General features: G+C 31.3%; 1 protein-coding gene across 3 annotated transcripts in view; it reads left to right on the forward strand.

Annotated features, from left to right (window-relative positions):
* LOC129914202 (uncharacterized) overlaps positions 1–25,000 on the forward strand; it is a 64,274-nt gene extending 39,274 nt beyond the window's left edge. The window contains exons 9-16 of one of the 3 annotated variants that reach the window (XM_055993332.1): positions 1,493–2,016; positions 2,065–2,418; positions 9,390–9,671; positions 9,910–10,009; positions 10,136–10,448; positions 10,535–10,720; positions 23,657–23,926; positions 24,001–25,000. In XM_055993332.1, the coding sequence (XP_055849307.1) occupies positions 1,493–2,016; positions 2,065–2,418; positions 9,390–9,671; positions 9,910–10,009; positions 10,136–10,448; positions 10,535–10,720; positions 23,657–23,926; positions 24,001–24,402 (2,431 nt within the window). In that variant the 3' untranslated portion in view covers positions 24,403–25,000. The remainder of the gene's footprint in view (positions 1–1,492; positions 2,017–2,064; positions 2,419–9,389; positions 9,672–9,909; positions 10,010–10,135; positions 10,449–10,534; positions 10,721–23,656; positions 23,927–24,000) is intronic. The other 2 variants (XM_055993333.1, XM_055993334.1) reach the window with 2 other exon arrangements.
* Positions 25,001–26,987: the final 1,987 nt, after the last annotated feature.

A 26,987-nucleotide genomic window follows, 5' to 3' on the forward strand; every position in this document is an offset into this window, starting at 1 on the left:
TTTGAAAAGCAGGATTTTCAAAGACAGAATGGAAAAAAAGCAGAATTTTGAAAAACAGAATTTTCTTGAAAAAAAGACAGAATTTTGTAAATCAGAATTTTGAAGACAAAATAATGACCCGATTCTATTTGTTATTTAATATTTTATTTAGTAGTTTTACTGAAAAAAATCTTAATTTAATGAAGCAACCCGTGATTTTACGGTACTGGGAATCCCATGATTTTTCCGGAGTCAAACGCGATTTTATAGGGCGACTCGTTAAAACAATTGATTTTATTGGGTGCGACCCGTGGTTCTGTTATTCGAGGCAGCCCGTAATTGTTCCGAAGCAATACGAGATTCAAACGGAACCATCAGTGATTTTAAAGATTCTTGCCTATACCAAATTTGAGAAAATTGTGTTCTCCAAAAGACCTTCTTTTAAAAATAAAATGCATTAACACTATTCAAAAAAAAACCTGAATTTCCAAATATTTGCATTTCATTTAAGCACTTTGTACGAAAAGGTACTGGGTATCCACTGTACAATGGACCATTACCTACTTCAGTAGGTAATGCTCGAAATTTCCTCAAAAAAATTCGCAAAATATTTCCCAAATTTGCTACAAAATTGCATGCTTTTCTTTTTGTTATTCTATCTTCTTAAACTACACCTATGATCTCCAGTCACATAACTCAAGGACTTTCATGCATACAGTAACTAACTGGAGGATAGTAATCGATGGAAATTAGCCTTGTCTCAACTAGGGAATATTGATCTGTAGGTAACTGACCGCTAAAGCATCCATACAACGAACTCTTAACCTGGAGAGCCAGTATATGAATCATTTAATAGAGGCTTGTTCTAGAAGTAATATATTTACATCTAATTAGTTACCTATCAGTCCTTTTAGGTATTTTCTCATTTTTCTCTCAAAAAGAATTAATGTTGTAATCTAATTTCTAATTTCTTATACCTATCCTCTTTGGAAATTAAAATTACCCACAAAAATCTCTAATTTCTGAGCAAAAATTCCATTTTATCGCAGAAAATTTAGCACAAAAGCAAGTAAAGCCTTATAAAGATGGCCACTCCATTCTTTACCTACACAACTGAACGCAAACCAAACAACTTTCAATTTTCTATGAAAAAAAGAAATGGCTTTGCATTCTGGTTGTACATAGTTAATTCCAGTCTCTTGTTCTCTATCGTTCAATTATCTTCAAGCACAACAAAGCACGTAAATTATTTCCAACTAGCTATATGATGCGCACACAGTTCTCTAGAAAATCTCATTTTCCTTCTATCGCATATTGCCCCCATAAATGTACAGTACATGTATGTCCTCTCTCTCAGCTCGACTAACAAAAGATCTAGATTGAGATTATGATGTAAGCAAACTTCTTCTTCGTCCTTTTTGGCTTAATTAAAACTGCATATGTTCACATGAATTTATAGTTGTTGTTGTTGTTTTTGTTTATTTTTTTTTTATTCGCATGTATACACACAAAGTCTAACGAGTTTATCGGGGATCTATGCCAGCGAGAATCTCTCGATTTTGTTCTCGTCCCATGTCGACATATTTCAACTTAGACGCCCACTCACTTTGCAAAATCACAAACTTCTCATACCCCATTCCATTGATTCTGATGATGCTCCTGCTGATGCAGTTGATGAAGTCAAAGCGAAACATCGAAATCTCTACGAGTCCATAAATCCAAAAGATGTCCTTGCCATCGATAGCTCCAAGTTCGATATCAATAAAATTCACGACGACTCTGACACAAACAACAAAGAGGACGACCAAAGCAATGGGGCTTCTGTTGCTGCCAAAAGAACTCTTTGTCATGCTACAAGTGCATCAGAACGCCAACGAAAGCAACGCAGCAGCAGCAATCATTTGGTGAATGGTGAATCAGAGGCAGTCTTTAGTGTTGGCGATTTGGGATACTTTCCTGGCAACATGAATATCCTGGAACAATGCCCATCCGATCCAAATCATCTTTGTTTGAATATGCTTGACGAGGAGGCTCCAGGTTTGTGTGTGAGATGTCAGCTTTTGACATTTTGACTTTTTATTATAGGTACCAACGCAATTTTTGTTTGTATTTGTATTTCATCCTTTGCCATCGCACTAGCCTTTACAATTAAAATCAAACAACCCTTTTTGAAGAACGCTCTGATATTCAGCGGCGAATACAAAGTACGAATTGCTTCCGTAATAAGTGACGCAACAACAAAAGGTGCCCTTCAAGTTGCTGTCGTCCTTGTTAACGAGGATTGTGTTGCTCATGAATTTACCATTTGCATATGCAATTGCCCAATGACCTGCGGAGCAAAGACGACGGTTAAAAAGGATTTGGCACCCCACATTAGTGAAACGGTATCCTTCCTTTTGCCATTGGAAGAGCACAAGGATACGAAACTTTATTGCAATGGTAAGTAGGATATATTGCACAGTCAAACATCACACCTAGGCGCACAAAATACACACACACAAAAAATATACCCCTCTACTTTTCTCCCATTAAAATAAAAAAAGGATACACACAGAATTATTATGGTAATGCGACTCTTAATCCTCGAAGATGGAAGTTTTACGATGCAATTCCTTTTTAAGCCTCAAGGATATAGTTAAAACCTGTATAGAGTGTATATACCTACTTGCTGCTTGCACCCCTCCATTTTGAATTTTTATTCAAATGTGTGAAATTATATACAGTTGGAAAAGTTTTTAGACCAAAAATGTTTCATATACCTACATAGTTTGTAGTTGAGTTTTTGAAAATGTTGTAGTATGAATAGGATATCTCAATGAATTTTAGTGTTTTTTATGAGTTGGGATTAGAAAAGCAGCCAAAGGTACCTACTCTATGAAGATAAAGTTTTTAATAACCATTGATGAGGGGTTAATGAGAGTTGAAAATGAGCTTATTATAAAGTCAGTAGCGGAATATAAGTTTTATTCAAACTCGTAAATATTGTAGTAGGGTAAAGTCGGGTGATATGGCACCACGGGTGATATGGCACCCTTTCAATATCTCCCACTTAGTGACTTCTTTTCAAAGCAAAAAGAGCAAAAAAGAATTAAGTCTGACGTAAGCTATCAGTGGATGCATTCGGATCCGCAGTAACCATTGCCACTAAAATTTAAAAAATGGACAAACAAAAAAGTGAGTTCAATTTGAGCGAAAAGTTTTTTTGTGTAAAATTGTTGTACGTGTGGTTCCAAAAGTATTTGACGCAGAGGGTTCATTTTAACACAAAAAGAACGGTAACGGTTATATTCTTGTGTTTGCTCATTACCATAGCTAAGCAAACGTGATTATTCGTGTCATTGGAAAAAAACAGAAGTGTAGTCAAATGGGGGATATGGCACCCAAAAACATCGGGATATATGGCACCGGTGCCATTTCCCCCGCATCTACTTTTGAACCTATTTATTTTTCAACTGACAATTGTATTTACAAAAAACTTCAGCAAACCAGGCCAAGTGGACTAAAACCCAGATCACAGCAGCCGTTGGAGCTGCTGAATGTCAAAAAAAGCAGGACCTAAGCATTTTGCGATTCCCTTCACACTTCACTACATTAAAAAGGCTTCTTAAATGACCAGAGCCTAAAAGTTTGCTAAATAGCTTTCAGATTGGCAGAAAAGTGCGGAATAAGGCAGTTATCATAATGTCACTTTTGGTCTCATGATTCGTGTACGTCTTTCAACAATACATGCAACAAGTGTCACAAAAAAATATCAAAAAGAAATAGGGTGCCATATCACCCTCGATTAGGTGCCATATCACCCTCCATTTTTTCAATCATGTTTTTTTTAATGTTTTTTATTTTTGCAAAAAATAACAAGAAATTATCTTTGAATTACACTTATCTACCTATTTTGTATTTAAGAAATAGTTTTAAAATAAATCCGCTTTTGTTTGAAATAGATGTCTTCTTTATTTCTCAAGTAATAACGAAAAACAAAAATGGGTGCCATATCCCCCGACTTTACCCTATAAATAGCAACTAAATAAGTCGTAATATTTATGAATGGATACATAACTTTTTAGATACAGTTACAATCCACTAGCAGGTATGTGTATTAAACTGGAAATAAGTTTTCCAATTAAATATAAAATATTAATTATCGTGTTTAATTTTATTATTATTTTTATATGTTTTTTAACTACATTTGCAAAATCTCCTTTAATATTTTTGAAAAAAAAAATCAACTACCTCTTTACATTTGCATTAAAAAAAAACTGCTTTGATGGATTGCTATTTTAAGCCATTAAAATTTTATTTTTTTAAGTTTTCCCACTAGAAAATATGTTACGCATACGTCACAGTGACCAATTTTTACATTAGACTAATGCATCAAATGGTTATGGTATTAATGACAAAAAGTGGGTAAATTCGATTTTGAATCAAAGTGGTATCAAATCTTGAAGCGATTCTTAAAACAAAAATATTTATTTTTTTTTAAATTAGTCAAAGGTAAAAAATTGGAATTTTTTTTAATGTTGTCTCAATTTTATGTTATTTTTTGGCAATTCAATTTGTGGTCTCAAATGTTGACTGATTTTTATTTTTGTGTGCCTCACATAATTAAAATTTTAGTTTTCAAGTATAGTCTTACTTTAAACTGGGTCGCACGTTTTTTGCTCTTAGCGTAAAAGTTGCTTAGAATGTTAAGGTACTTTATAGAATTAAAAAAATAAAAATTTTAGTTTAGTTTTATTACTAATTTTGTTGGACATGTCGGGAAAACAAACGAAGACTATGAAGATTGCCATGGAGGCCTCGGATACGGCACTAGGAACTCTCCTGGTGAAGACATCCTGAGCTCGTGCAAAACATATGGTCTTATCGTACTAAATACCATGTTCATCAAACAAAGCCGACACCTGGTCACTTACAGCAGTGGTGGAAATGAGACCCAGATTGATTACCATTTGGTATCTAGTTTCATGAAACCTCGGGTCAAGGATTGTAAAGTGATACTGGGAGAAGCGATCGCCCACCAACACCGTCTCCTACTGACAGAATTTTTTATGGAGACAGTGAACGACAACAAACAGACAAAGACTTTTGGGAAGATCAAATGGTATAATCTGGATAAGGAAAAAGGCAAAGCTTTTATTTCGAATATGCAAAACTATCTGTATAACAACACCAACATTTTTCGAAATGAAGAGAGTACAGCACAAAGTATGTGGGACCTCCTACAGCGAACTTGCATAGAAAAAGCCAAAACACTGTTAGGGGTTTCAAAAGGACACAACCAACAAGGCAAAGAAACATGGTGGTGGAATGATGAAGCTAAAGCAGTTGTAAGTAAAAAGAAAATGGCTTTCAAAGCTTGGTCGAAGTGCCCCTCTAATAATACAGAGCAAAAGTCACGCCTCGAAGTGGAATACAGAAACTGCAAGAAAGAAGCGAAGAAGATATGTGCCCAAATTCAAGCCAAGAATACGGAAGACCTATATCGGGAGCTAGATGAAATTTCTACCCCGACTGCTGGTGCTATTCAAGAGCTACGACAAAACGTGAATAAGGGCGCAACCATTTTCAAAATAGCCGCTCAAAGAAGAAGAAATGCTCAGGAGATCTGTTCGCCGAAGTTTATTAACAATGCTCAAGGCCAACTACTTGTGGAAAACGACGAAATCCTCCACAGGTGGCGACAGTACTGCAGTGACGAACTTCTAAATGAACAATTTCCAAGGCTACACTTTCCAATAGCTTCACCTAACTTAAGCGAAGTATCCGATGTCACAGTCGAAGAAGTTAGTGAGGCTGTAAAATACTCCAAAAAGGGAAAAGCTGTTGGGCCAGACGAAATACCCTCAGAGTTTTGGAAAAAGATAGGAGACATCGGGTCTAGATGGCTCATGGTTCTTGTTTCCAAGCTTATACGAGGTGATCGAATGCCTAATCAATGGAGGGAAAGTTACCTTCTTCCAATATACAAAGGAAAGGGTGATACTCGAAGCTGTGATAATTACCGTTCGATTAAGCTGATGTCACACACCATGAAGATCGTTGAGCGAGTCTTGGGTAGCCGACTGCGAAAAATAATAAGGCTATCTGATGACCAGTGCGGGTTTGTTGCGGGTAAATCAACCACAGATGCAATCCAGAGTATAAGAATCATTATGGAAAAACATCGAGATTCCTTGGAGGATTTGCATGTGGTATTGGTTGATTTTGAAAAAGCATTCGATCGACAACCACGAGATCTGATATGGGTGGCCCTCAGACAACGAGGAGTTCCGGAAACCTATGTGCGGATAATTATGGACATGTATGATGGAGCAGTAACTAAAGTAAGATGTGCAGCTGGAGTCACCGAAGAATTCGAAATCACAGTAGGTGTACACCAGGGAAGCGTCTTGAGTCCTCTGCTCTTTATTACCGTTCTTGATTACCTGCTTGAAGGCAAAGTGACGGGCCCAAAAGTGCATCAGTTATTCTTTGCTGACGATGGAGCCATCATAAGTGAAGACCCGATATCCCTGCAACGAGCACTTGATGTATGGGTGGATGTTCTAGAAGGTAGTGGGTACCGCATAAGCGCGAAAAAGACAGAATACCTATGCTGCCCATTTTCTGATCCACACAGGCCTATTCCTGACATTTATTTGAATGGTGTAGTGCTTCCCAAGTGTGAAAAGTTTAAATATCTGGGGTCTATGATAAATAACGAAGGCACTTGTGATGACGATATCAATCATCGCGTAAGCGTAGGGTGGATGAAGTGGCGGGAAAATTCTGCCATCTTCTGTGATCGAAAAATGCCCCATAAGCTGAAAGGAAGACTCTACACCGCAGTTGTGCGTCCAGCACTCACATACGGTTCACAATGTTGGACAATGTACAAAAAGTATGAGAGTAAGTTAACGGCAGCTGAGATGAAGATGCTTCGTATGACAGCAGGAGTAACAAAGCTTGATAGAATTAGAAGTACGAAGATCCGAGGAAGCCTTCATGTTAAAAACACCATCTCCCAAAAAATTGAACACGACCGACTCAGTTGGTATTGCCATGTTCAAAGGAGAGATCCTGAGAACCCCGTCAAAAAAGCAATATCATACAACGTTCCAACACGAAATAGAAAGAAAGGTAGGCCTAAAAACTCCTGGTACAAGCAAATGCAAAACCACCAGCATTCAGTTGGCCTTAGAAATGGAACAATACAAAACCGGGAGGCTTGCCGCCGATTTCTGAGGTCAACCCGGCGAACCCCACAGGCGGATCACTAGTGTGAAGCAGTTACGTGGGATAGTTATGATCCCCTCGACATCGAGATCATAACAGCGCCGAGAAAAAGGAAGAAGAAGAAGACTAATTTTGTATAAAAAAAATTATGAAAATAACTTTTTAAATTGTTTTAATCTTCAATCTCAAATCTCTTGGATAAAAAAAAATTTAAGAATTTTCTTTTTTGAAAATTGTAGGAACCGTTTTTTTAATAGTTTTTATTAAATACAAATTTTCAAAATAATTTGTATGCAATTCTGAAGAAATTGATATTAAACACATAAAAAAACTAAATTAAAAAAAATAATCAACCCGTTTTTGAAAAACTGATTTTTCAAAAAAAAAAAAAAAATTGAAACTTATTTTTTAAAAATTCAAACAGTTTTTTATTCGTTCCATATCTTGATTAATAAACTACCAATTTGAACAGAAGAACAGGTACCTAAAAGCTGAATAGATAAGCAAACATAACTTTTCTTGGTCACCTCAGATGTTTAAGCCCAATAAACCAAAACATTTTTAAAAGGTAATTTTTGGCAAAAAAAAATTAATCAAAGAATCCTGTAAATTTTGTGTTTATTTTGATTACTGGCAAGTACAAAAAATATTTTTCTAAATAGTCTACGGATAAGTAACAATTTATTTAAAAAATTTAAGAAAAACAATTCAAATCAAGAATAAAATGACATTTCGATGTGTTTAGTATATAGTTTATTTTAATCCTTGAGAGATGATTTATAGATATTGAACATAATATCAAGAAAAACAAAACTTAAACATGATGTTCACGAAAATTGAATGCGGCTAAAATTTAATGAAAAATGGACCTAAATTTAAAACAAAAGTTTGCCATAATTTTACAGTTTTTTTTTTTAACGTACAAAAACTTTAAATATGAGTATAAAAATTAGATTTTCATTGAAAATATTATATTAATGGATATTTTATCCAAAAAACAAAAAAAAAATATTTTTCTACAAGAATAATTAAATTTGTTAGTTTTATTTTCTTTAAAAAATTGTTAAAACATTAGTTAAGTCACTATGGCTCTCAGGAGTTCATATAAAAACATCAAATTAAAAGTTAAAACAACAAAAAAAAGTCTGTTTACAAAAAAAAAAAAAAAAAAATACAAAAGAAAACCAAAACGCTTCATTTCTCGAAACCCTACACTATGAGCCAATTGTTGCATTTTTTCGAGTGTGTCTAGCTTATTCCATGCTTGTTATTAAATTTCCAAGTAAGAAATTAATTAGTTTAGATGTTTAGAACTATCCTATATATTCAACTTAACCGTTCACTATGGTGTATACGTACCTTTTTTTCATACAAATAATAGCTTTAGCATTATTTTGTTTTCACATCACGACATGAGTTCGCAAGTTGTTAGAATATTGAAAGTATCCTTGTAACATGTTTAGTCCATGACAGACTAGCACTGAAGGCCCGATATTCTAATTTTGTTTATGAAGCCTAGCCCACTAGTAATTCCACGTTTGTCCTGATTAGAAATAGGGAAAATGTCATCGATGCCATTGAGATGATTCTTCGGCAATGTGAAAATACTCCTGCTTGCGGATAAATTAGAAATTGGGTATTCTATGATGAAGCCCATTATAATACTGGAACTAGTTCATTTAGCAAACTAATTATAGAACTTTAGAAACTAGCTGAAAAAAAAAAGATCTGTCAATTAAAATGATGAACAATTTTGATTTCAGCCTCAACTGATGTGAGACACAGACAAGCTCCATATTCCTGTTCCAGGTAGGTACATCATAAACTTTGCCAGACAGACAATTCTCATCCCAATATTTATGTGACAATAGCTGCCCTCCCGCTCTTCCTCACAACCGGGCTGTACAATCTTTTGTGACATATGACTTCCTCCACTTGATCGCAGTGCATTTTATTACATTCAAAGTTGTCATATCCGCTAGAGTGCACATTGTCTGTGGTGGAGTCTCGTCGTCAACTCTTGCCATAGTGTATCTTCCGCTCCATACACACACTCTGCACACTTAACATTCTTGCACCTTGTACATAAACTACATTTATACGAGTATACCGTTTCGTGCGGCGGCGAGTGACTCTCCATCTTTCTTTTTCTTTTTTATTTTATTTTTTTTCATCTCATCCGTTATCCCTTTCAGTTGAAGTAAAGTCACCCGATCAAAAAGTAATTTCAAAACGAAAATTTATAGTTGAACCTACAGCCCGTTGCTTGTGTATCTGGGATTGTGACTGCCACTGCATCCAGGACCTTGTGTCACACAATGACTACGACGTTTGTCATAAGCTCACTGACTACGAGGAACAGGCAGCCGGATTTATCGAGGGCGGAATACCCGACCAGGACTTGACAGGATGGCGGTGGTTTTGGTGGCGAATGAACTATTATGCATTTAGCTTGCTGCTCTGCATGTTGTTTCTAGGTTGAGTATACAATTTCGTTAATATCATCGATCCGGGAAGAGAGAGAGCTCTCACGAAGAGTATCTTTGTTGACGACGTTGAAGTTGTTGTCGCGGCAGCAATGCCCATTAAATTGCATCGCTCCCGCTATATCGACTTGACATCACTTTATTCTCAAAACTCTCCTTCCTCGTTTATCTCTTCGAAAAATGAATCAATTTTTTAAAGACGTTCGTTTTCTATTTTTTTTTTTGGCAGGACTCCTTAAAGCCATTCTCGGAGCGTTGTGTCTGCGGAGTTTTGATAGATGCGGCTATGATTACGTGCAACCGCTGAAGAAATATGACTATGCTAGCAGGTGGGGATCGCGGTCGGGTTGCGGTATGCATACCGTAAACTGGGTCATTATGCATTGTGGCTTCGCAAGGACTTTAAGTTTATATCCTGTTTTTTTTTTTTTTTTTCTATTTTTCATGGATCCTAGATGCCGTCGATTTTTTATCAACATTGTATTCTTTGTAGTACTGCCGTTTATTTGTTGTTGCAAGTGTTTCACTCCGAACGAGGAGGACTTATTGATGGCTAGCACCGAATGGCAGTGCTCCCTGATACAGCACGGTTTGTATGAAGATAGCAGTGGTGACGGAGACAATAACGGCGGTGGCGGTAATGGAAAATGGAAGAAGCCTTCTGGGCTTTACTACATTGACGATGAGGATGTTGGTCAAAATACCAACAACAACGATAACAATGATGACGAGGACGACGACGAGGAAACTATTCTCCGACTCAGTCAAGTATGGTTGTCTAGTGTATCGCTCATAATAATGAAGGAAATTGAATAAATTTTTTTTTCTTGGTTTCAAAAAATCGATTACTCCAGAATTTCGAAAGTAGTAGAGGAAGGGGTTCAATAATGGGTATGGAAGAAAACGGTGGCAGTCCATCAAGAGTGACGATGAGCGAATATCTGTTAAGTACTTGTGAATTTGATGATGGCGAAGAGGAACGTGACAGAAACTTTGTATTGCAGGCACTGACTCAAAGTCGTGAATCCATCAAAATGCTAGTAAGTGTAATTAGAGCCTTTTTTTATTGAGTGTATTTTTTTTTTTTTTATTGTCTTTTGTGGTGATAATTGTTTTATGAAGCTTGTTTAACATTTCGGAAAGACTGTAAAACTCCCAAAAGCTATTCAATTTGTTTCGTGATTGTTGGAAAATATGTCTTTTTGGAAGTTGTCGTTATAGAAACAACTTTATTACTTTTTGTACTTCCTTGCTGAAACAATTACCTAAATACAAACATTTTTCATTTCTCTGTCATTTCTTTTGGAGACATAAACTTTTTAACTATTTAATTATTGCGATCTCGAGTTGATTTGTACAAAAATAAATAAAAATTTTTTAGTTAATTGAGTTTTTTGAAAAACATTGAAATTTTGTATATTTGAAAATTCAGTACGTAGAACCTTCTTTAAAAAATTAAAAAAAAAGAAACGGGCCGAATGATACTGATCAATTTTAACTGAATTTTAAATGATTTGACCGTTGTTTAAAATTTAAATATTTTTGTTCTATTACTTTTATTTTCAACAAAGTAAAATGATTCTAAGCTACATGTGCTCCTGCTCATCTATTAACAAATTAATAAAATAAATCAAAATATGTACTTTATAGCTGATCCTTTATAATATGCTGACATCGAATGCATTATGCATCACAAACATAAGCTTTTGAAAGGTACATATTAAGTGGTTCATGTTTTATTGGGGAGTTAGAAGTTAGAAGTGAGAGTGCCTTTTTCCCTTCCAAAGAAAATGTTTATGGATAGGTTTTTGAGATATGATTTTTTAAAGTTTTTTGTCGTTGCTTTTCCCAGCATAGTATTCGGGATCTTCAGTAAAAGACGATAAATCCGAAGAGGAAATTCGGCACCTGAAAGCTGAATAAATAAACAAAAAACATTAGACTAACTTTTATGCATCACTCCAAATGTTTGAGTGCAATGTATCAAAACATCTTCAAAGAAAAAAAAAAAAAAATTGATTTTTAAAGGAAATTTTTGCAAAAAAAATCTTTCAAGTCCTCATAGTTTTAAATTTTGCATGTGTAGTACACTTTTTGGAAAAGATAACAAGATAATTTTTATCAAAATCTATGATATGACCATTTTTGTAACGATCAATATTTTCGACTTTTTGAGCTTTATAGATATTGAAGATGTAACGGAGAAAAGAAAATACTTTATTTTTCAACATAATATGGTCACACAAATCGAATACGGTTAACATCAGATAAAATATGGACTTTCAAAATCTATTGTTTTTGGTCTTTCTCTATAAAAATAATAAGAAATCTCTATCGTTGATTTTAATAAGATTTCTTTATAATAAAGCTCAAAAAGGCAATCTGCTAATTTTTAGATAGAACTATTTTTCTCTGTGTATCATTGCTTTGCCTTGATATGAGTTTTTCAGGAATAAAAACACACGTTTACGGGGATATTAAAAACAAATCTGATCCGATTTTGTTAAAAACCAATTATTATTGGTGAGACACTCAGGAACAAAGCCTCATTATTAGTTTATGTCGTCATTCTGGATCAACCTTAAACTTGTTGATTCCTTTAAGTCTAGTATAAAAAAAACCATGTTTTAAATCGTTGCTGGTTTTATTTTGAAGTGTCCTTTAAAACAATTTAAAATCGGTGTCCAGAGCTTTTTGTCCCAGATTTATTTCAAACATACAATTAAAAGAACTTGTTTCGTTTTTTTAAAGTTTATTTTTTTTTGGTTGAGTATTCTAAAATACCACGTCTTCTGAGTGAAATATTTTAAATTTTAACAACCTTAAGGCCCAATTTATTCACACTCCATTAAATTTAAAGTCTCCATTAAAAACGGGAAATTTTAAAATTTGTATGTGATTTGACAGATTTTTTATTTTTAATGGGGCCTTTATATATAATGGAGAGTGAATAAATTGGACCTAAATCAATTTAGTAAGATAGGAAAAAGTATAATTGTTAATACAAATTTAGCGAAAATGGGTGGTTACCACGGCCTTTGTGTTGACAATTTCAAATTTTTATTTTGTTTCTTTGATTAAACTATTTGTTTAAACATTTTACTTTGGTTCTGCGGTATTCAGAAATACTTCATACTGTTTTCAAGAATGGTTGTAACCACCCCTCCTGAATCTCAAATTCATCGTGCAAATTTTCAAGTTTCTACTATAACGGGATGTAATTTTTTGAGAAAGGTGAACTTTTGAACCACTACAACAACATAAAATGGAATGAGATCTTACAGAATTGGTTAACAACTCTTTGCCGCCGGATACAAAGGGGTTAAGTCATAAAATTGCACTTTTCGGTTTTTGATAAAATAAGAATAAGCTCTTTTTTCTCTTTTAGTTTGTATCAAAAACATAAATTATAAAAATCCTATAAAAATCAGAGAATCATTGCTCAAAAATTCATCGATTTAGCTTTAATCGCATTTTCTGGCAAACTATCATTTATGACTTAACCCCTTTGTACCCGGCGGCAAAGAACTCATTTAATTGTTATGTAATTAAATTTTCTACAAATTTTGATATCGATTGTTTTGGGTTAAAATGAAGTGAAAACAAAAGTTACACAATGAAAAGGATCCACCCTTCTTTTCAAAATGGCAACTTCTCTCATGTCCCCAAAAGTTCCAACGAATTGTATTTTGTGTTTTACCGAACAAATATTTTACGTGAAAATAAAATTTTCGGATTATTCTATTAAAATAATATTGTTATGTGTAACTTATTGTTTCAGATGGTGAAATAAAAAAGATATTATCAACTTTTCTGAGAAATTTTAATTTTTACATTTCTCATGCAATTTTTTCAGAAAATATTAATTCGTTAATAGTCAGAATTTCAATAACAAATAACTTTGATTCCTTATTTATGCATAAAAGAATTATTTAAATTAATTTTTTTAATACAAATATTTAACTTTCGATAATGGATAGTTTAATATTTTATGCTGGGAATAATTTCACTTGTAATGGCCGATTAGTTCATAATGATAACTACCAACATCAGTTTTGCTGGTATTTTTTTATTTTTGTTTTTTTTTTTTTTTTTTTTGAAAAATTGAAAATTCGCCAATTATTTGCAACATGAAACACAAATTACCTAGAATTGAAAATATATTTATTTTATTTCCAACAATTTATTTTGTATGTTATTTTCATGTTTGATTTATGTAAACGCACCTATCCATATTGTAATCAATTGAAACAGGGTGATTATTATATTGAACAACAACAAAACTCAATTTAATTTCTAGTAAATTCTAAAATAAAAATGTTAAATTTTCGAAGAAAAAATTGTAATTAACTAACAATTTCATTATTAAATCTCAAATATTGATTTGCCTTGACCTTTAACAGGATTAAATTGAAAAAAAAAAAAAAAAAAAAAAAAATGAATCTACATGCGCGCATATTGGGTCCTGACTAAGGATACATTTTGAGAAAAATGGCATTAATGTGAAACAGTGGAACGAGTAAAAATGTTTTTTTTTTTCTGGGAAAAGACTAGACGTAATTCTGGTGGTAATATTAAGCAACTTTTTTTCTGGAAATTATTTTTATTCCCTTAATTGGAATCTCCATATTATAATAACTTACTATCTTCTTTTAGTAGTGTGTATGAAGTATAAATTCGTAGAAAATTGTTTGCATTTTAATTTCACAACGATTTATTTTGAGTTTTTTTTCTACGAAAAATGTGTGTTAATCTATTTTTAACAGCAACAAATTGGGTACATCAGTTTCTTTTCCAGCAAAATTTTAAGTAAAAGAGGATTTGCTGAATCTTCTCAATGTGTTAAAAATTCTGGAATCTGGATATCCATAGTACATACATTTTTTTTATTTAAATAACATTAATGATTGTTTCACTTGAGTATACTTTTTCATTGAAATTGTCATTATTTTCAAAAAAAATTATTCTTTCGAATCTAGGATTGGTTTCACGCTTTTCTATTTGCATGTTTGAATAAAATTGCTAAAAAGCACTCTTTTTAGTATATTACTAAAAAATTAAGATATAGACTTCTATTCTTCAATACAAAATTCAAGAACCTTTTTTGATTAGAAGTTTTGAACTTAAAGTACCTACAAGAAGTTACTAAGCTAAAAACTACTGATTTTCATATACGTATGTACCATTCCAATAAAAGAAATATTCATCTATTTTTAGGATAATAAATTTGTAACTGTAACAGACAGTTTTCTGAAATTAAATTTCAAATTAAAAATAAAATGCACGACTGGGTCGAACGTACTTGCTCTTATGGTGAAAGTAGCTTAGAATGTTAAAGCTTTTTATAAACTTCGTAAAAGAATAATTTTAATTTAATCTAATAAAGGAATTATAAGGAATGTAAAAAAAAGTTGGTTTTAAAATGACCAAAACACCCTTTTAAATGGTTTTAATCTCCAAATGAAGTATGCCAATTGATTTCTTTTAAAAATAACAAAGAATTAAACAATTTTTTGTTGGAGCCCTTATTTAAAAGAAAATTTTGTATATAAAAATTTTCGAACATTTTTCAAAAAAAAACTGTTGGTACTCCATTTTGAAGAAATTATTTTTCCACATGCACTGAGGCAGCTAAAAAAGAAAACCTAAAAAAAATTTAAAATTTTCTTACGTTGTGTTTCAATTTTAATTTAAATTTGTTTTATGTTAGTGTTTTCAGCAATAAATCAACGTTGACTATATTACATTTTACGTACCGTATTTTCCCTCAATGTATTCAAAAAAAAATTGTAATTTTGTTTGAATATGTAAATTTATTGATACGTTTGGAAAAATTGATAAATTTGAAAATTTTTCAAAAATTCAAAACTCCCATTTTGAAAAAATAAAATGAGCTTGCAATTCTGTCTGTTTGTCTGTGTGTTCGTCTGCATGTCGCTATCTCAAGCTCGAGCCCAAACCACTGAATCTATTTGTTTCAAACTTGTTTGTTAAGAGATTTGAGTTCAAAATAAGCGCTACTTGTCATATGTCCGAAATTAAAAATTTCGCTTTTTCAAAAACAGCTCTAAATATTTTGATTGAAATAAAATTCATAGCTGCATCGCACGTAATTGCTCTTATGGTAAAAGTTGCTTAGAATGTTTATGTTTTTAAAGCATTAGTAAACACAATTTATTTAATTTTATACATACTTTACTAATTTTATAAGACATGTAAAAAAGGATTAAAAACTGTTAAAAAACTATTTTTGTAAGCAAAGAATTTTTTTGTTTGAAACCGTTTCTTAAATAAATAGTTTTTGCTAAATAAAAATTTTCAAAAAAAAAAATTAAAATTATCTGATTGTTAAGAAATTATTATCTGTCGCATAAAAATAAAATTTCAAAAAAATTTTCAACCTGTTTTCAAAAAAACTTAACATTAAAGATTTTAAGACCTTTTGTGTTACATAACGCGTATTTTTTTTTTAAATAAAAACCGTTGGAGCCGTTTCTGAGGAAATATTTTATTTAAACAGACAGACAGACATAATTGCGAGACCCACTTTTTTGGCTCATTATGTCCTCATGCAACTTTTACCAGCACCTGCCATAGTACCGTTTTCTGGATTTCTGACTTTCTCGTAAATGACTGTACTGTAAAAAAAAAATTGGAAAAATTGGTTTTGCATTTAAATGAATTTTTCATTTTTTTAAAAAAGTAAGTTTTATAAAATGGACCAGCGAATTGTTATGAAACTTTTTATTTTGATAAACTTAATATTTTTTTGGTAAACTTAATATTTTTTAAAGATTTTATGATTTTTTGCTATGCAAGAAATTGAACGGAAATATTTCACTTGGTAATCAAAATCATTTAAAAAGATGTTTTTGTAATCTTTAAATTAAAATTTTTATTATTTTTCTATTTATTATTAGAATTCATGCAAAATTAAATTAAATTTAAATAAATAAATAGCGTTAATATTTATAGAAACTTTAACGATTAGATTATAAGTACTTGTAGATAACATTGCATTTTTTTTTTAATTTGTCTTAAAATTTCTTCTAAAAAAATACATTTGTTTTTTGAAAAAGTTCCAACGATTTAAGAATTCTTGTTCTTATTAAAAAATTTAAATGATTTAATTTAAGAAGTCATTTAGGTTTTTTGAGCAAGACACTTTATATTCTTATTTATATTTAAATTTTCTTAAATATCAAATCATATTAATTCTGAGGGACCAGCACTATTTGCCATCAAAATTGTGTACAAAAGCGTAGGTATAGCCAAGATATTTTTTTTAACCAATTTTTGATTTCACTTTTTTTTTTTTTTTGAAGTGTAGAAAGCGTCAAATCCTTTAGTTCGAGTCCATCTGAAATGCTCCTTCAAAATTGATTAATTGTGAAATCAAACGGTTAATTTTTTTTCCTCACATCACCCTGTTAAATCACAAATAAATTATACAATTTTGTGTAGAGAATTTATTAAGGATGTTCAACTGCACGTTTAACATAAATATGGCTGTGAAATTTAATCTCATCATGTTGTGTGTGAATTCACATTTAAGTGTGGGGTTCTTGCCACACAAAAACTTAAATAACACGCGTCCATAGTGCAATATTGTTTCTGAAAATGTTTGGTTTCCGCTACACGAACCGTATACCAACGAACACTGGCATGAAGGAAGGTACATAGGTAGCTTGTAAAATACTCGTTTTATTGAGAATTATTACAATGCAATTATTTGATTTAATTTTCCAATCGAATTATTATGCAATCGGGATATTTTCATTGATTTCCCATGTCCATCGAATCTACACGGTATATCTACGTAGTTGTATATGGGAAGATGCAACAATGTTTATGAATCCAATAATATAGACAGTTAATATGATTATTTGGTATGTGTGATAATATATGAGAAATATGTTTTAATGCTGTTTAATATTATTACTTATTAGAAGCGCTTGAAATAAACAAAAAGAAAAACACAAATACTTTATTAAATGATATGTTAGAGTTAAATAGATCACCTTTGCTGAATTTGAATCTGCCCTAGTCTTTCACCACACATTTATGTTACATGTTGACTATGTATGTTTCTATACGTACACTTAATTTATAAATGTAATTGTTATTGATGTTTGTTTTAATATTGTAAACGTAATCTATGTTGTAAAGTAATTGACTATGTATGTTTATGTACGTATACTTAATTTATTCAAATGTATTTGTTCTCGATGTTAGTCTGATATGTTTGATGAAGCTTTTGTAAGTTTGAATACTTTAGTCTGAAGAAGGTACTGTGTGCCGAAACGACGTAACAAAAATTAAAACAAAGAAAGTGCAGGTTCTAAAATCAACAAAAAAAAAAACAAAAAAAAAAAAAAATGATTTGCTTAAATACTGTTTAATATGAAATGGAAAATATAGTTAAATTGATAATAAACAAGATCAAAATTAAATATTCTGACAGAGTGTAATTTCTTTCTTAATATTAAATAAATGAAGGTAAATAGTCATGTCCAGTGAAAAAAAAATTGAGAGAATCAAAAAATACGTTTAGGAAATGAATAAGTTGGAGAAGCGATAGAAATAACTTTGTTACCTCATATTTTTTAGACATTCGTTAGAGAGAGAAAATTTTACCAAGTTTGGTTGAAAACGGGTTATTGAGCTTTCGTTAAGCTAGCAAGTGAATTGGTGAAACATAATTTTTTATAGATATAATTTATTTTTTTAGCTGCGATTAAGACCTTAACTGTAAAGACAAGGGCAAAACTTCACAGATTATTTTGAAGGGATGTCAATTGCTTAGAGAAACTCTTGCCTTGGAAAACCAATGGTGTTTAAGTGGCATTGTTTTTGTTGGTTTAAATAAGGAAGAGAGTCAATTGAAGATAATTCTTGAAAAATCATGGTTTCAATATAACCGGAGGATACTGTACAATAAAATGGAGCGTTTTTGGACTTGTCTTTCAGGTCACTGCATCTTCGTGCAACTCATGGTTTAAGTAATCTCTGAAATCTCACAAAATATAGAGTTTCCATGAAAAACGAGAATTTTTCATAGGTTTCCCGATTTTCATTCTTCCATTATCGAATATAAAAAGTATCAGAATATGTTCAGAAGATCACACACAACGCATAAACTATGCACGCAGTGATCTGAAAGAAAAGTCCAAAATAAACGCTCCACTCTACTATACAACCAAGAAGCGTTAAAGTAACTGTTACATTAAAAGTTTATAAAGTTTTCAAAAAAAACACATTTTTTACAAGTTTTTGAGTGTAGATTTATATTTTTTTAAGTAGTTAATGGCATACAAAATTTTGTTTGGCAAGTTTAGACAAACTTAGGTGCAGCTTAAACCACTGAAGCGATGTACCTCAAATTTCGTAGTTAAGAGTTTTTGGTAATACCCTAAAGGAACGGTGACCATTGACCATGTTATTGAAAGCGAAAGCTGGGACAAGAAAAGTTTTATAAAATTTTATATTCAATTTTATTAAGTAAATAAATTATAAAAGAGATACAAAACAAAAAACAAGATAAGAAAATATTGATTTTGCAAAAAAAAAAAAATAATTTTTTAAAATGAGTTTTCTAAATTTTTCCTAGTTGACATCAATCAAGGTTTCTTAAATATTTCTGTGAGAACATAAAGGAAGTAAGAAACCAAGAATGGGGATCGTTAGTAGATTTCTGTTAAAAATATTTTTTTTTTTGAGAGCTGTTTTTTTTTTTAAATTCACATTTTATTTTATATGATTTTCAAATTATGAAATCTTGAATTATATATAATATAACTTTAAACATGTCCTTAAAAGTTTTAAAAACTCGTCCATACATAATGTTGTGTATTATTCGAAAAAAAAACTTTTTTTGATGTAGCTTTTCAACGTGTCAAACACAAGCTTTAATTTTGTACTTTGCACATAGTAAATTTTAAAAATTATATGAATACGGTACAGTCACGGGTTAATCGGGACTGATGTTCACAGTAACTATAGTGGAAATTGAATTGTTTTATCAAAATTAAGGTTTTCTCAAAAACGTCTCTAGGAATTTTAACTTAAAAAATACATGTACCTTACCTACTGGAGTAAATATCGTCCTACTTTTGATAAGAATGTATCATAGAACGATTATCCATTTAAAGTAAAGGATTTTAATGAAAACTTTCTCATAAGATCAACCTTAACGCGCGTTGACATTAACATTTTTAAAAAAATGTTTGGATCAATTTTTTTTTTGAAAAATTAATTTTTAAAAACGGATCAATAAATTTTTTTGAAACTTTGTTTTTATTTCATTATAACTTCAATTTTGTAAACTCTTATACTTTTTGAAAACTGAAATTTCGACCTTCATAAGAACAGCATTTTTTCGAAAACAGTGAGGGTTTGAGATAAAGAATTTACTTAATTTTGGGAGCTTTCTAAACTATTTTAGCTAAAAACGGCTCTTACGATTTTGGAAAAATCGAAGTCGAGATAACAATTAGATAATGAATTTTAACTATCTATCTATTTATCTGTCTGTCTGTATATACCTCAAGCTACAGTCTAAGCCCCTGGAGCGATTTTTGTCAAAGTTGTTAGTTGCCAGTAGAAAGGAGACATTTGTTATTTGTTTTGATCATAACCCTAGATTAGTGATTCAGCTTAGCATTAAAAAAAACAGCTCAATCGTGCACTTTGTGATAAAAGCATGCATGCATAAATTTTCTATGTGGTGCAATGGGGAGCGTATCGGAATCCCGCTTTTTAAAATCCGGTTTTTCGAAAATCCCGAAAAAAGTTTCAAAATCCCGTCTTCTAAAATACCGATTTTTTTAATCTCTTCTTATTTAAAATCCCGATCAATTAATATCACGCATTTTAAAATCGCGTCAAATCCCGAAAATTCCGTTCTTTTTTTACAAAATACATGATTGATTCATAAATAAAAACAAATCATGAGAAATAGACAAAAAATTAGTAAAACAAATTTTTTTGCATCGTAAAGCCCACAGAATAATGTACCTTCAACACATTATGAAAACGGTATTTTTTTTTATAAAAACATAAAATGATTAAAACCTTAAATTGAGTTCACAAGTAAAAGAAATAAAGTAAATATTTGTTTGTTAATTGATTTCTTTTTAATACATTTCTTACTTTTTCATACATATATATTATATTTTTTTGTTAAAGGTTTTAATTACATGCGTTTAGAAAAATCTCTCATTTTTTAATTTGCTTTATTTTTTTACTATCCCGATTTTGCAATCAAAACTAGTTTTGTATCCCGATAAAAAAACTAGTTTTGATTGCGAAATCGGGATGAAAATGGGATTATAAAAATCAGGATTATAAGAAACGGGATTACAAAACCGGGCTATTAAAAAGCGGGATTATGAAAAACGGGATTTAAGATACGGGATTTTCTATTATATACAGGGTGTCCCAAAAGTAATGGATCAAACGAAGTATGTTAATAGGGGATCTTAAGGGCTCTCAGAATTTGGTAACTTGTTCATCCCAAATCCTTACGGTTTTCGATTTAATGCATTTCTTGTGAAATTTCGAAAAATCTCGACTTTGCAACAGTATTTTGCTTCCTGTTGCCATTATTGATTTTTGTTTTTTACAATTCTTTTACTAAAACATTGACAAATAATTAGGAACAATTAATTAATCAAAATATTTTTTATTCCATAAGCCATTTCGATGCAAATTAACTAACAGTTTCAAGTTTTTTAAAAAATCAATTTTTTACTTTTTTTTGAGAGCAACACCGCAAAAAAAATTTCTATGGTGTGAGAATGGTTTATTATTTTAAAAAGTTGCCCTGTTATTGTAGTTTTCAAAAATGTATAAAAGTTTCCAAAGTTGCAGTTAGATCGCAAAATATTACAATTTGAATTCAACAAAACAGGGTTTTTCAGAGCGAAAAACAACCAAAACAAACACATTTTCTCGAACTGTTATTTGTTTATTTTTCTTTGAACAAAAGCCTCTATTTTCGTTTGTATTTTTGCTTTGAAAAACCCTGTTTTGTTGAATTCAAATTGTAATATTTTGCGATCTAACTGCAACTTTGGAAACTTTTATACATTTTTGAAAACTACAATAACAGGGCAACTTTTTAAAATAAAAAACCATTCTCACACCATAGAAATTTTTTTTGCGGTGTTGCTCTAAAAAAAAGTAAAAAATTGATTTTTTAAAAAACTTGAAACTGTTAGTTAATTTGCATCGAAATGGCGTATGGAATAAAAAATATTTTGATTAATTAATTGTTCCTAATTATTTGTCAATGTTTTAGTAAAAGAATTGTAAAAAACAAAAATCAATAATGGCAGCAGGAAGCAAAATACTGTTGCAAAGTCGAGATTTTTCGAAATTTCACAAGAAATGCATTAAATCGAAAACCGTAAGGATTTGGGATGAACAAGTTACCAAATTCTGAGAGCCCTTAAGATCCCCTATTAGCATACTTCGTTTGATCCATTACTTTTGGGACACCCTGTATTAAACGTCCATACAAAATTTTATCAGCCTACCGCTTTTTTTCAAAGAGCAATTTGTTAATATTCTGATTCTTGTTCTTTAAGTAAAAGACTATTCATTAAAAGTCCAATAACTTTTTACATAATGATTGAGACATTTTGGTATCAATTTTGATCGATCGGGCGTTAGAAAATGCCTCGAAATCATGTATCGTATTAATAAAAATGTTTCATTACCTATACTATGATAAGCAACATATCGAGTGCAACAAAAAAAAAAAACTCTTGTATCTACCCTTCCGGATGGAATACAAGGTTGCCCAAAATCTCAAAATAACTCGTATATTGAGTACTACCAACGATGAAAATTTCATGCTTTTATCACAAAGTGCACGATTTTGTTGCTAAGCCGCCCCACAAGATTCAATTACATTTCTTTTCTTTTTTTTTCATATAAATCTCGACTTTCTTCTCTGGATAAATTATTTGTTCTCACAAAGCAAGTTCAAATTACAAAAATTTCTCAGACTATTTACCAATTCAATTCTAGATACTGCTTATTAAAATACAAAAAAAAAAAAAACAAAAATCAAAAGAAGACAATTAAAATCCTTTTTAATCTTTTAACCCATACGTTTATTTATATTACACTCATTTAATTAATCCCAATTAAGAAAAACTCCCCCCAATCCATTTATTTAGAATTTACTTCCCTCTGTTGCACCACCCACAATAAACCACAAAAGTAGTTATCATATTTTAAGCTTCACATTATAATTAAAGACATGAATCTGATGAGTCAGTGGCTTCTTCTTATGTCTGCTGTTGGCTCATTGCAACATTCAAGCTCAACGTATTTATTATATCTTCAGTGAATCTCATCTCATCTTGTGTCTCATCCACACCCAAACCGAACTATATAACCAACCCACAAAAACAAATGCCAATCCCTTCGATATTTTAATTCCAATTAAGAAATTAATTTCAATTAAGATTTGAAAGAAAATAAACGTAGGGTAAAGAGGATTACTCTGTATATATTCTCTGTTGAATGAAAAACGACAACCAACCAAGCTTGCAAAGGATTAAATGGAGAGACAGGAGACAAGAGGGTTTTGAAAGTATACTGTAGGTATTAAAAATTCGTTTTTAACTTTGATTCCCTTGAATATCCTTTGAAAAGTTTGTTATTTTTTTTTCCTTGATTATGAGCACTATGCAAGTTCATATTGAAATTGAAAAAAATAGTTAAAAAAAAAAATAATTTAATCCTTTTAAAAAGGACACAAATAGTTGAATATTTAAATATAATTTCTGCTGACATCTCTCTCGTGTGAAGTTCAGTTGGAAACAAAAAATTAAGTTCAAACAGAGATACCAGAGCAGTGGATTAAGTTAAATTATTTCCTCTGCCAATTTCTGTTGGGACTGCCGCACTGCCACTCTGACAATATAATTCAATGAAATTTAATTATGTCCTATGTTTCACAGTTAAAATCACACCACAGCGAGGACTTGCAATTGGATAATCCGCTGACGGCTAGAGCTGAGGATCTTGTGCGGCAACTTGTTGCCGCTAAAATAGTCTATCGAACATTCGAGATGGCCTTGCAACGTGTTGATGTTCCCCCAGGACAAAAGTATTCAATTCAAGGCTTTTTCGTGCCAGCAATGGGCCCCGGCTATCAGTTCATTCCGACAAGTCCCTTGTTGCAGCATCGGCGAATCACAACAACAACAATATCGTCATCGGTAGTAAGTGTATGTTATTGCCACAAAATTTTCCCCCGAAATAAATCAATTTGTTCCCTCTAATGTAATTTCGTTTCGCGCAGGAAAATACAAGCCATAACCTAGAGCCGCCAAATATCCTTCGAGCAGAATGCTTCCAAAGGACTTACAGAAGCAAATTGGAAGTGTTGAAGGCTGGTGATTTATCAGTAGCACCACCAGTCGATGCACCATGCATTAACAGCTCGCATACCACTAATGAGACTCAATTGACAGCAGAGTCACAGGCATTGTCACAGTCACCTCCTCCATTTTCATTCTCAACCCCACTACAACAATATTCAACACCACCTGTGGATAAATTGGTACCAATAGCTAATGACGTAGTAAGAGAACATGGACCTGCTATTGCTAATGACACCATAACTAGGAGCGACCGAGTCGATGATGCAAATAATGGAAGCAATTTGACGGCTAAACAAAAGGATTCACCGAGAGGCTTTTGAATGAGCTAAGCCCAAACTATTACCACCGCGCCATCCTTATGTCGGAGTAATTATCTCCCATATCGCCTGAACAACAACGATATGACTACCACAAGCGACAATGATCACGACCGACGACGAAAACGACAGACGACAACGACAACCCTTCGGGGTTGTTAGAGAGATAATCTCTGTTTAACGTGTGTGCATCAGACACAGGTCCTCCTAATATGCGACACTTCTGTCGCCCATCAACCTCTTTTTCTTCACCCACCTGTGTGCCATGTGACCCGTGTTAGTTGCTGCTGCATTTGCACACCATGATGACATCATACAGAATAAAGTGGATTGTGTTAATATGCGAGAGGAGAAAAATTGTCATTCTGGAACACAGTCAGACGATGTGCAAGGATATAATATCCTGGCGTGGTTTTTGCATCGGAATCAAGTGGGATTATATACAAGTTTTGGAATGCGTTTTGTGTAGGCTTTTTTAAGCTGACAGGTTGTTGTGTTATTCATAAATGTTCTTTTGCTAATTTTTGTAATATGGTTTTTTGATGTGTTTTAAGCTACTTTTGTTATTTATTTTTGAAAATTATATTTATTTTTTACTTAATTGTGAGTTTTACTTAGTTTTCTTTTAGAAAAAAAAGGAATTTACTGATTATTATTAATTATAAGATAAAAAGTCAAAAAGAAAAGGTTTAGTGGCAGTAAAACTCATTGCGTAAACAATTGCAATATAAAAAAGTACGTATACGCCCCAGTGAACGAAAAAGTGTGGTGTAAGTTTCTTCAATATTTGGAAATAATGGGAGTTTGAAAATGTCAGTGTTTCCACTCAGGAATTATTAGAATTATGCTATTGAAATTTCTTTTCTATGTAGAAAATTTTTGATTTGCACTAATTTTGTTTTTAAGGCAAAATATTTCTATTTACAGTAAAACTTTTATTTTCAATGCAAATATTTTTCAGTTGCAATACATGTATTTTTTTTAATGCAACTTTTTTTTCAGTTGTAATATATACAGAGTTGCAAAAATCATTTTTTTAATGCATTTGTTTTCCATTACAAATTAAAAAAGAAATATTTATTGCAAATAAAAAATGTTTGCATTAAAAAAATATTTATTCTTCTTCTTCCTTTTTCTCGGCGCTGTTATGATCTCGATGTCAAGGGAATCATAACCTTCCCACGTTACTGCTTCACACTAGTGATCCGCCTGGAGCTGAAAAAAATATTTTGCAATAAATTTTATTTTTTAATGCAAAATATTTTTATTTGCAATAAAAATTTTATTTTCAATGCAAATATTTTTCTGTTGCAATAACTTTTTTTAATGCATTTTTTTTTAATGCAAATACTTTTCAGTTGCAATGAAATTTTAATTTTTAATAGAATGTTTCTTCAGTTGCAATAAATATTTTTTTTTTGTTTAATGCAAAAATATTTTATTTTCAATAAATATTTTTTTTTTTGATTTCAAATGTATTTTTTTCAATTGATATTTTTACAACTCGAAAAATGATATGATAAATACCAATGATGAAGAGGACATACGATTCTACGTTGGACTTTGAGGCAGAACTCTACATGTAGCTTTAAAAAATATTTTTGGATATTAATAATAATTTTTTGTTTAATTTAATATTCAAATTATTTCTTGAACAAAAAAAATAGAGTATTAAAATCTAAATATTTCACTAAAAAAAAATTGTTATTAATTAATTTCAATCCCATTAAAAGTCGTCCATTTGAAATTTTTCAATTAATCATTCATTATAAATCAGTACATTGAACATACATGTGTGATTAAATTACAAATCTTGATTTTTTTTTTCATAATAATTATTTCCAATATGAAAAAATTCTAATTGTAAATTTTCACGCTCCAATCAGCATGACGAAAATTTTAATTGACAATGCAAAAACATTTGTGATTTATTAATGTTGGCATTTTGCCGTTCAAAACTAATTAATCCATGTGATTTTAGAGTAACACATTTTTTTTTTTGTTTTTGTTAATTATAATGCTTTAATAATAATAATTTCAGATTCTCTTTACCATTGCACTCCTGCTTTTATCAAATTAATAATAAACTATTGCCACCCACTTTAATGTGTTTCAATTATTATTAATCAAATTAATTTCTGAATAGGCTTACAACCATATCAACCCCCCCCCCCCAAAGAACAATATTTCTGTTTTCGGATATTGAGCGACGAACAACACGACGGGTTGCAAATTAATGCATTTCCGGTTGTAGAAGCAATTACCATCCAATTTCACAAATATTAGTTCAAATAATAATGGATGAGTTCCACACACATACCTATGTTAGTAAATATATATGTGTTTACCTAATTACTATGTTGATAAATGAAAACAAATTGAAACAATTTCTTTATGGTAAAATAATATATAAAACATCAAAATTTGAACCGTTTATGATTTTATGAAAATATAGTAAAATTGAAAACTAAAAAGATTAAAAGAGATTTTCTTTTAAATAGCACTGAAATTATTACTTTAAAACTTGAACAACTTTAAAAAATAATTAATTAGGGAAGGAAAATGATAATAAAAAAAAACAAAATGAA

Source organism: Episyrphus balteatus, chromosome 3 (assembly GCF_945859705.1).
Source record: "Episyrphus balteatus chromosome 3, idEpiBalt1.1, whole genome shotgun sequence".
NCBI lineage: Eukaryota > Metazoa > Arthropoda > Insecta > Diptera > Syrphidae > Episyrphus > Episyrphus balteatus.